This window comes from Bos taurus, chromosome 17, assembly GCF_002263795.3.
Source record: "Bos taurus isolate L1 Dominette 01449 registration number 42190680 breed Hereford chromosome 17, ARS-UCD2.0, whole genome shotgun sequence".
Lineage (NCBI taxonomy): Eukaryota > Metazoa > Chordata > Mammalia > Artiodactyla > Bovidae > Bos > Bos taurus.
In genome coordinates, this window is record NC_037344.1 from 71,328,196 (window position 1) to 71,338,758 (window position 10,563).

At 58.2% G+C, this 10,563-nt stretch overlaps 2 protein-coding genes across 3 annotated transcripts; both read left to right on the top strand.

The window, feature by feature from the left end:
- Window positions 1-369: 369 nt before the first annotated feature.
- Window positions 370-5,890, top strand: GSTT2 (glutathione S-transferase theta 2). 2 transcript variants are annotated; one of them, XM_024977225.2, is made up of 5 exons: window positions 370-622; window positions 1,962-2,049; window positions 2,527-2,677; window positions 4,999-5,175; window positions 5,376-5,890. In XM_024977225.2, the coding sequence occupies exons 1-5, from the start codon at window positions 385-387 to the stop codon at window positions 5,493-5,495; spliced, it is 774 nt and encodes a 257-aa protein (XP_024832993.1). In that variant the 5' UTR covers window positions 370-384; the 3' UTR covers window positions 5,496-5,890.
- Window positions 5,891-6,872: 982 nt separating this feature from the next.
- Window positions 6,873-9,546, top strand: DDT (D-dopachrome tautomerase). Its single transcript, NM_001099150.1, has 3 exons — window positions 6,873-7,018; window positions 7,377-7,552; window positions 9,316-9,546. The coding sequence occupies exons 1-3, from the start codon at window positions 6,911-6,913 to the stop codon at window positions 9,386-9,388; spliced, it is 357 nt and encodes a 118-aa protein (NP_001092620.1). The 5' UTR covers window positions 6,873-6,910; the 3' UTR covers window positions 9,389-9,546.
- Window positions 9,547-10,563: the final 1,017 nt, after the last annotated feature.

A 10,563-nucleotide genomic window follows, 5' to 3' on the forward strand; every position in this document is an offset into this window, starting at 1 on the left:
CCCTGGGCCGTGGGCCCCCGGGAGGCTGTGGCATCTTTTACTTCTCCTCTCTTTGTGTTCCTGGGGACTCTGAAGTCCCTCCTCTTTCAGCCCCCTCTCTGAGGTGGGAGGTGGCCTGGGCTAACCCTTTGACCCTAAATTCACTGAGTGTCTGCGCTGGAAGCGCCCTTGATCTCATTCCCCTAGTACCCCTCCCATCCCGTTCCATTTGACGCAGGTTAGACACTGATGTCCAGGTGAGGGGACTGACCCGGCGGAGAGACACAGAGTCCGTCTCCCTGAACCCTGCCGGGCAGGAAAGGGAGCCCAGCTCAGAACCCCGCAGAGGGAAGGCGGGAGAGCGAGGCTGCCGCTGATTGGCCCAAAGTTCAACGGCGCCGTCCAATGGGCGGGGAGGGTGTGGCCGGGCTCGGGTACCAGGAGCTGCGCACATCCCTCTGCTGGGTGACCGGTGGAACTCGCCCGCTGCCGTTCCTGTCGTGGGTCCTGCCCGCTGTTCCCGCCCCCGCCATGGGCCTGGAGCTCTACCTGGACCTGCTGTCCCAGCCCTGCCGCGCCGTCTACATCTTCGCCAAGAAGAACAGCATCCCCTTTGAGCTGCGCACCGTGGACCTGCTCAAAGGTGGGCCGGACAAGCAAGGAGGCCCGGGGTCTGGGTGTCCCTGCGGCCCCCCGAGTCGGGCGGCCGGTGCAGACAGACTCCCGTCGGAAACCGTAGCTTCGGCCATCGGTTGTGTATTGTACGTCTTACCTTTGCCTAGTGAATACCAACCGTTCTTCACACCCAGGTTAAGGGGGAACAGAGCAGGTAGACAGCAGTGCGGGGTGCGGCTGGGGTTGGGGCGGGGCGAAGAAGTGGAGGAAAGTGGAGAGACGGCTCTCCAAACCAAGGCTCAGCTCGGAGAAAACAATGACGCGGCCTCCTGGTTCCCAGCAGAGGCAGCCCCCATGTGACTGCCCAGAAGACTGTTCACCTATATCTGGCCTCCGCTTTACTCCTACCTGTGCCCGCCTAGGTCCCCTCCACTTGGGCAGAATCCCACGGAGGGGGCAGGGCTGTCACCGGGCCTTAGGAGGAGCTCTGGATTCAGAACCCCTCAGGCAGGCTGGGAGGGACACCTGTGCTTGGCTGAGTCTGCCCACCTTCTGCCTCTGGCGCCCCAGCCTGAGCCACCTACTGCTTTGGTGCCACCTTGCTCTGCCCTCTCAGTGATCCTTGGGGTGAGGGCCGGGCACAGAGGCTGTTTTTGGAGGGAGAATGGATCGTGGTGATCCTGCCCACGAAGGAGAAGGAGCAGAGAGTCCCGCAGGTGGTCCTATGACCAGGCTGGAGCCCCACTCTGCTGAAGCCTCGGGCTTCACACGCACTGCGTGGTGTCCCCTCCGCACGGGCCTGAGCTGGTGGTGGTGGTGGAAGGGCTGCAGTATGCAGAAGGGAGCCGGACAGGGGGGCCCTGGTGGGAAAGGAGTCTGGAAGGTTTGGCACAGGAAGGAAAGAGGAGCAACCTGCGGGAGGCTGAGTGGCTGAGTAGGTCAGGCGTGCTGGTGAGAGTGAGGTTTGCTGAGGCCTGGGAACAGGTGTGTGGACAGGTCACCCAGTTAGCACAGAGAGGGGAGGCTCTGCAGGGGGCAAGCCTAGAGCCCAGGGAGGGGGCTAGAGGGTCTGATGCAGGGATGGAGTTGACCGGGGCGGCGGGTTACAGCTGCAGAAACTCACCCTCCGCCCAAGCCCAAGTTGAGATGCTCTTTGGCCCATGTCCAGAGCAGGTAGACACGGGAACAGGAACCTCTGGTGGGCTCAGGGGATGTCACCCCCTGACCGGCAGAGTGGCCTCCTCTTCCCTGACGCCCCATGAGGACAGGGACCCCAGAAAGTTGGTGGCTGGCTGTTGGGGTGGGAGTGGACAGAGACCTTAGAGGCCTCGCAGTTCTCCCCACCTGCCTCACTGGTCACTCCACAGGCCAGAACCACAGCGATGACTTTGTCCAGGTGAACCCCCTGAGGAAGGTGCCAGCCCTGAAAGATGGGGACTTCACCTTGGCTGAGAGGTAACGGGTCCCTGGGCCGCACCTGTCGGCCATCTGTGTGTCCACCGTTGATGGCCTGGCTCATGGCTTGCATGTCCCAAGTCCCTGGTCTGGGTGGAGAGTGGCTTGAAGTGGGCAGAGGTGCCCAGGGCTGGAAGGGGCACCTGGTCACGTTCCTGGCACTGCGTGTGCTCCGGAGATGGCGGGGAATGGTACTGGAGTCCTCTGAAGCCCCACGACACTTCGTTTTTCCCTCGGTGCCCTTAGTTGAGATGCTAGATGGCCCAGTGTAGAGCCGTGTGGCCCTGGCTGCCACCTGACCTCTCTGGGCCTCGCGTTCCTGCTTGTGCACCAGAACCAGGCAGACGCTGAGATGCTCCACCCACAGGATCCGGGGAAAGACGTGTGCGGTCAGGGCCTGGCCTCACCCAGGACCTGGTCCCTGTGGAATGGCCGAAGAGTGACTGGGGCATGTCCCCCGCACCCCATGTCCCCCAGTGTGGCCATCCTGCTGTATCTGGCCCGCAAGTACGAGGCCCCTGACCACTGGTACCCCCAGGACCTGCAGGCCCGAGCCCGCGTGGACGAGTACCTGTCGTGGCAGCACACGGCCCTCCGGACGAGCTGCACCCGGACCATGTGGCAGAAGGTGAGCCCCGGCAGGGAGCCCCCCCGGGACGGCCAGGGGGCCAGGCTCTCTGTCAAAAGTGAGCCCTGGGGCAGGGAGCCCTCCCGGGACGGCCAAGGGGCCAGGCTCTCTGTCGAAAGTGAGCCCCGGCAGGGAGCCCCCCCGGGACGGCCAGGGGGCCAGGCTCTCTGTCAAAAGTGAGCCCTGGGGCAGGGAGCCCTCCTGGGACGGCCAAGGGGCCAGGCTCTCTGTCGAAAGTGAGCCCCAGCAGGGAGCCCCCCCGGGAAGGCCAGGGGGCCAGGCTCTCTGTCAAAAGTGAGCCCTGGGGCAGGGAGCCCCCCCGGGACGGCCAGGGGGCCAGGCTCTCTGTCGAAAGTGAGCCCCGGGGCAGGGAGCCCTCCCGGGACGGCCAAGGGGCCAGGCTCTCTGTCGAAACTGAGAACACTAAATCCCAGAAGGCCAGAGGTGCTCCAGGGCAACGGACTTGTTTCCCAGAGGGGAAACTGGGCACACAGCCTGGGAACGACCCCCACAAGGTGTCTTATCAAAAACACATTTATTTGCTTAGTTGTTTTCAGCTCCGCTAGATCTTCCTTGCTGGGAGCAGACTCTGGAGCACACGGGCTCCAGGACTCGTGGCTTGTGGGCCCCGGCTTGCAGGCTGAAGGGCCCCAAGGCACATGGAGCCTTCGGGGACAGGGGATGGAAGCCGTGTCCTCCCCTGCACTGGCAGGTGGACACTAAACCACTGAGCCACCAGGAAAGCCTGCCCCCATCAGGTCTTGATTCCCGAGTTGCTGGAAACGAATCCTCTGCTTTCCTGCACAGGTCACACTGCCCAGGAATGTTGCCTCTTGTGGGGGAAAAGCATCAAGCCCTCACTTTGCCACACACATACTTTTCAGATGGAGAGATGTTAAGTGAAAAACCTCAAAGTAGGAAGAAATGAGATATTTCACTAAATGTTGATCTAATTTCTGGGTATACAAAGATTGATAAGCCTAATAACAGTGAGAGACATAAAGACAAGGTTCATCAATTTTATGTGGTGAAATCTGTAGAAGAAGGAAAAAAAAAAAGAGAATTAAAGCCAGCAAAAATACACTGGGAAAAATCTTGGCAAAGATATGTTAGAAAGAAGTAACATTCTTGATATTTAAGATGTTCTCAGAAGCCCATCAGACAAAGACACAGGAGAAAAACGGGCAAAGGAAACCAGCAGAGATGTAGCTGAAGGACAGAGAGAAAGGGTCAGTAAATGGATGAAAGCATTTAACTTCAGTAAAAACCAAGCAAATGCACATTAAAGGAGCATGCAGATACCATTTTTGCTTATCAAATGTGCAGAGGCCTTTGACATGAACCCTGAGCCGTGATCAGTGCCCAGTACCCAGCAGTCATCCTGTGTGTGTGAGGGACTGAGCACTGTGCCTGGGTCCTCAGCAGTGCACTGAGAGCATGGAGTCCTAGCACCGCACCGCCAGGGAGTTCCATCTTGGGGCCCATTCGGCCCAAAGAAAGTTTTAAAAGAAAAACTTTTAAAAGAAAAGAAAACTTTTAAAAGAAAAAGTTTTAAAAGAAAGCTTTAAAAGCCATGGGCTTCCCTGTTGGCTCAGTGGTAAAGAATCTGCCAGCCAGTGCAGGAGACTCTGGTTCAATCCCTGGGTCGGGAAGATCCCCTGGAGGAGGAAAGGGGAACCACTCTTATAATCTTGCCTGGGAAATCCCATGGACAGAGGAACCTGGCCTACAGAGGGCCTACAGCGCTGGGGTCATAAAAGACTTAGGGACTCAACAATGACAATAAAAGCTGTAGAGGGGGAGGGAGCCTGGTGCCGAATGGAGAGAAGCTGAGGAGAGCGAGTGTAGACCTTTGCTACTGAGTGTGGTCCATGGGCCGGGAGCAAGATGGTCATCTGGGAGTCTGGCAATGCAGAGGCTGATCCCACCCAGGTGCACTGGTTAGGACCATACACCTGAAGCACATCCTAGAGGGATCTGCAGGCCCATTCCCACAGATTCCCATCTGAGAGGCCTGGAGGGGGTGGGGGGTGGTGGGAGAGTGGGAGAGGATGGCTGCTGCTCTGCGTTGAGACCTTTGTGGGGAGGGGGCAGTAGGGAGCCATGGAAGGCTTTATGCAGGGAGAAGCTACAGGCAGACTGGGATTGCAGAGGGATCCCCTGGCTGCCTGATGTGAGGACCCAGGGAGAGGTGGAGGTTGGCCATGCGTGACTCAGCGATGAGGCCTGGGCTGAAATGTGCAGGATGGCCGGTCAACAGGACGAGAGCCGGAATGAGGCGGGGCCCTAGGCATACGCTGAGCCCTCTCTCTGCCTGCCAGATGATGTTCCCCATATTCCTGGGCCAACGCGTGCCCCCTGAGACACTGGCGAACACTCTGGCCGAACTGGACAGGTGCCTGCAACTGCTCGAGGACAAGTTCCTGAAGGACCAGGACTTCCTGGCTGGGCCCCACATGTCAGTGGCGGACTTGGTGGCCATCACAGAGCTGATGCATGTGAGTGCTGTGGGGCAGGGGGGCTGCTTAGCAGTGGGGTACCCCAGGAGGGAGCCCGTGCACCAGCTCACATCGCCCTTTCTGGCTGGGGGTAGAGGGGGGCCCTGGGTGGGTCACGTCCCCTCTGAGCCTCAGGAAAAATGGGCCTAAAAACCCTCAGCCTGCAGGGATATTGAGCAGTTTCACCGTGTTTCCTCTAGTGGCAGAGGAGGGAAAATCCACCCAGGGGATCCCCAGGCCAGGGGTGGCCTCCTGCTTCCCTGGGCACCACCCCGCTCCAGTTGGCTCCCTCTCCCGCAGCCCGTCAGCGCCGGTTGTGACATCTTCAAAAGCCGGCCTAAGCTGGCCGCATGGCGCCAGCGCGTGGAAGCTGCAGTGGGGGAGGACCTCTTCCGAGAGGCCCATGCGGTCCTCATGAAGGCCAAGGACCTGCCTCCAGCAGACACTGCCATGAAGGAGAGGCTGAAGCCCTTAGCGCAGCTGTTCTTGTAGTGAGTCCCGGCCAGCCTGCCACGGCACTCTTAAGAAGTGGTGCTGCCTCCCCTCGGCTGTGGGCCAAAACACGGCTCCCGGCTCAGAGTCCGGGCCACAGTGCTCTCCACACGCCAGTCCTGCATGCCTTCCCCGTCTGCCCACTAGCTTCACCCTTACCCCTTGCACGCTGACTTCCATGTGAACTCTGGAAAGAGCTCTAGTAAACACAAAAGTGACCCTGGCCCTCTCTTGTTTGAAAATTTCCCCTGGTTTCTGCCCTGAGGCTAAAGGACAAAGGATGAGTCCTTTAATACGCCCACTTACATAAAATTTTAGATATGTAGTTGGAATCGTTCATAGGCACCCACATAATTTCAACGACCTTCGTTATTTACAATTCTAACAACTTTCCAACGCTGATGAAAATACCACGTTTGGCCACATCAACAGACATCCACGTATTCAATAACAGCTTTTGTTTCATCTATAAGAAATACAGGGCCCCGTAAACATTGCTGGTAATTCGACCAGCTTTGGCTTTGGGGCTTTGGCTGGCTATCACCACCCCCTGGTGGGCGATCCTTCACCGTGAGGCCAGGTTGCCACAGGCACAAGAAGCCACAGGGTGTTTTTGTTCGTGGGTACCAAGCAGGGATGCAGTGAACCCGAGGGTCTCTGCCCATCCCCACTCAAGCCCCCAGGCGTCACCTGGTCTGATCAAAAGAAGAGCATTTTAGCACGTCGAATATGAGTTGCCCGACGCAGAGACAACTCATTCAAAAATTTTTTAATACTCAGAGACGATGTAGCATTGTTAGCGTGGAGCCTGGGGATGGCCCCTCCGGGTGTGTGTGTTTGGGCGTTTTCAGACCTCTAACTAAATATTAGCCAAGAAGCGCTGGAAAGCCACAGGGGACAGGAAACCGCGGCCAGCAGGGCTGGGGCGGGGCGCGGGCGGGGCCTGGTGTGTGGGCGGGGCCTGGCGCGCCAATACCTCGCTGGGGGCGGGGTCACACGGAGGGGGCCGGGCTACCACACTTCCGGAAATCAGCGCCAGCCCTCCCGGCGGCTCTCTGCTGAGACCCGGGGGATGTAGCCCAGGCAGCCAATCAGGGGGCGCTGCGTTTCTGTCTAGCCAATGAGGAGAGCAGGTTTCCGTGGCGCCCCGCCCCCGCTCTCCGTCGCCCGACCCTCAAGAACATAGACCCGGACCCCGCACCTCCTTTCTTCCCGGCAACCGTACGCACCCTTCCCGCTAAACATGCCGTTCGTTGAGCTGGACACGAGCTTGCCCGCCGGCCGCGTGCCCGCGGGGCTGGAGAAGCGGCTCTGCGCGGCCACTGCCGCCATCCTGAGCAAGCCTGAGGACGTGAGCCTGGGCCCGGGAGCACGGGGCGGGGAGGAGGCTGGCGGACCGGGCTCGGGCTCTGTCTGCGATCCCGCTTCCCTAGCGTGACCCCGACTCTTCCGCGCCCGCCCGCCCGCCGCCAAGTCCGACCTCCCGCACTCCAGGGCCCTGCGGCCCCGTCCGCAACACGTGCTTCGTGTCGGCTTGGCCAGCCGTGACCCCGAAGTGACCTCCAAGGACCCCGATCCGTGCCCCCAGCCCTGACCCCCGTGGAACCCGCGCGTCTGCACCCCCGCGCTCCCTCACCCCGCGCTGCCCAGGTCCTCAGCACGATCCCCGCCTAACGCCGGCTTCAGGCTAAACTCCCGTGTCCCCGCAGCGCGTGAACGTGACGGTGCGGTCCGGCCTGGCCATGGTGGTGAACGGCTCGGCGGAGCCCAGCGCCCAGCTGCTCGTCTCCTCCATCGGTGTGGTGGGGACGGCCGAGGAGAACCGCGGCCACAGCGCGCGCTTCTTCGAGTTCCTCACAAAGGAGCTGGACCTCGCCGAGGACCGGTGCGTAGAGGGGCAGGGAGAGGACCCTCTTGGGACTGCTGTCCACTGGGGGCCGGGATCCCACCTCAGGCCCCTCCTAAGCTTGGGGGAAAAATTAATTCCTCACCCTGGACAAGAAGGATCTGGTGCCGCTAGGCCCCTTGACCCCATGGGCCAGTGGACGGCCCACCTTGAGAGTGGTGGTGGAATTGAATGAATTCCTGGCTCTGCAGTGGTTCCTGTGACACCCGGGCAAGATATGGCCTCTTGGACCTCAGTGTTTCCATCTGTGAAATGGGAAGGCTCCCCTTTAACGACTCCTGGGGGCACTGCATGGGATGGCACTGTACTGTACCTGCCTTGGCACCTGGCAGGGCAGGATGTTGCTACCCTGACAGAACCAAAGCCACTTATCATCTGCCCTCAGGTTTCTGCATATGTTAGGGAAAGAGGAATAATCTTGTACAACTTGTCTAAGCTGGACAGGAGGAATTCGGGGTATGTCCTGAGGCTGTGAGCTTTGGGTCCCATGCAGCTGGGGGAGTCCATACAAACCTGGAAGTAAACCGTGTCTGGTTTGTAACCTTCGCTTCCGTGAATAGAGAGGGTGGATTAAATGGTTCCCAGGAAGCCCTCTGCGATTGTTGCTCAGTCACTCAGTTGCATCCAGCTCTTTGCGGCTCCATGGACTGCAGCACACCAGGTTTCCTGGTCCTTCACCGTCTCCTGGAGCTGGCTCAAACTCAGGTCCATTGAGTTGGTGATGCCATCCAGTCATCTAGTCCTCTGTCATCCCCTTCTGCCTTCAATCTTTCCCAGCATTAGGGTCTTTTCTATTGAGTCAGCTTCTAATAAGAAGGCCCCACGGCTCCCAAACATGGGATTCTGTGGCAAGGTCATGGTTTCTTCTTGGGTGAAAAATACTCCCGAGCTGAGTCTATGCCTGTGAGGAACTGACTGCATAAGAATCTTGAAAGAACCTTTCAGAATGGAGCCTTTGTTGGCCCAGAAAGAGTGGGTGAAGAATGGTCACTTCTGGGGCTGCTTAGACCTGGTCCTTAATCTGGGAAGCCATAAGAATTCTAACAATGATACGTAACCTGTAATCTACCGCATACCAGAGATGTGATAGGTAATCCACACGCAGGACCCCATTTGATCCTCAGAAGCTTTGTGCCGCTGTCTATACCTTCCCTGTGAGCATGCCATCCCATGATGGGGACATCTCGTCCCACAGTGGAGATAGCTCCATTATGCCCATTTACAGACGGGACGACTGAGGTTGTCACATATACCTCCTTGGCCCTAGGCTATCCCAAGTATCCTGTTTCTGCACAAGAAACTTCCTGTCGCTTCTGGGAGAGGAGCTCATTCACTCACTCCACAGATATGTGGGGATGAGGGGAGGGAGGCGGTTATGCCTGGACTCCTTGAGCCAGGCTTTGCAAAAACGGGCTGGGATACTGCACATGTATGTTCCTGGGAGCCTGCAGTTTGGAAGAGAGAAGGTTCCCCTGTGAACCCACATACAGTGACCGCAGAGGCTGCCTGTCTGTCCTGGGTGGGTGATGATGGTGTACAGTCACCATTCCACCCCTGACATGCCCACTGCCCTGTCTGGGGTTCGGGGAGAGTGTTCATGGGGTGAGACAGGCTTGCAAAATGCCTGGTGGGGCTAAGGCAGGCTCCTTGGAGCCCACAGTGGGTATGTCTGGCTGGGGGGGTATTGGAATGTAAGGCGTTAGCCAAGGAGCTGATGACATCTTTTTCTCCATCTCCTGAAGGATAATGATCCGCTTTTTCCCCTTGGAGCGCTGGCAGATTGGCAAGAAGGGGACAGTCATGACCTTTTTATGATTGGCATGTAGGGCATCCAGGGCCTCTGAGCTGACAGCCCTTCCAGAGAGGCCTCCTGGCAGTGAGGGCCTGGTGGACACCAGCTTCTGGCACCTCCGTGTGGTTCTCCTCCCCATCCTCACAACAAATAAATGAAGAGAGCTTTGTCTCAAACCTGACTTCTCTACTTCCCTTTACCACCACTCCCCCCACACCCCCTGGCATTCTGGGTCGCTCTGGACAGCAGGTTGGTTTATGAGGTGGCGGCCTTAAGGGAACCTGGGAGGCGGGATGTTCCTGTCCTCAGGGGCTGTGTCTCATGTCTTACATTTGGCTGCTGGAATCTGAGGGTGGAGGGCTTCTTGGAGGCGCTCCTCTTCATGCCCCTGTTCAGGCTGGTGCGGAGCAGCAGGCAACTGGTCCAGCCTGGGCCTTCCTGCAGACTCTGCTGACCCGACATTCCTGTCCTCGGCCTGGGCTTCAGGGCCCTTCCCTGGGCATTGCCAGACTCCCATCATCTCCTGTGAGTCTTGCTGAGAATTCTCTGTAGCTCTGTGCCTTGTAAGATCCACATGCCAAATGGCAAACCCAGAAATGCAGCCTCTGCTTCTGGAAACGGAATGAATAGAATCTTGTTACTGCCCCCGCCCCTGCCCCCAATCTAAAGCCTATATCATGCTTTTTTGCATTTCAGAGGATGCGGGGATGGGGCAGGGGTCGGGGGGAAGGTGTGGCATGGAAGTCTCCTTTTCAGCTTTCTTCCAGATGCAGAGTTTACATCTCTGGGCATTACCTTCCCTGCCCCGTTAAAGCTTAGATCATTCTTGTGCACCAATGAAATACCAAACTGGTTTGCAGCCTGCCTGGTTAATAAGTTTCCTAAGGAATGTGCCTGAGCCTACCGTGTTTACCTGACCACCGCTGTCATTCAGTGGCTCAGTTGTGTCCAACTCTTTGCGACTGCAGCATGCCAGGCTTTTCTGTCCTTCACCATCTCCTGGAGCTTGCTCACACTCACGTCCACTGAGTCAGTGATGCCATCCAACCATCTGGTCCCCTGTCGTCATCTTCTCTTCCTGCCTTCAATCTTTCCCAGTATCAGGGTCTTTTCTAATGAGTCAGCTCTTCTCATCAGGTGGCCAAAGTACTGGAGCTTCAGTTTCAGCAGCAGTCCTTCCCAGTGAATATTCAGGGTT

Coding starts and splice junctions, on each gene's coding strand:
- GSTT2 (XM_024977225.2), top strand. CDS start 385: ATGGGCGGGGAGGGTGTGGCCGGGCTCGGGTACCAGGAGCTGCGCACA. Junction 623..1,961: donor CACCGTGGACCTGCTCAAAG/GTGGGCCGGACA, acceptor GTCACTCCACAG/GCCAGAACCACAGCGATGAC. Junction 2,678..4,998: donor CCCGGACCATGTGGCAGAAG/GTGAGCCCCGGC, acceptor TCTGCCTGCCAG/ATGATGTTCCCCATATTCCT.
- DDT (NM_001099150.1), top strand. CDS start 6,911: ATGCCGTTCGTTGAGCTGGACACGAGCTTGCCCGCCGGCCGCGTGCCC. Junction 7,019..7,376: donor TCCTGAGCAAGCCTGAGGAC/GTGAGCCTGGGC, acceptor GTGTCCCCGCAG/CGCGTGAACGTGACGGTGCG. Junction 7,553..9,315: donor CTGGACCTCGCCGAGGACCG/GTGCGTAGAGGG, acceptor CATCTCCTGAAG/GATAATGATCCGCTTTTTCC.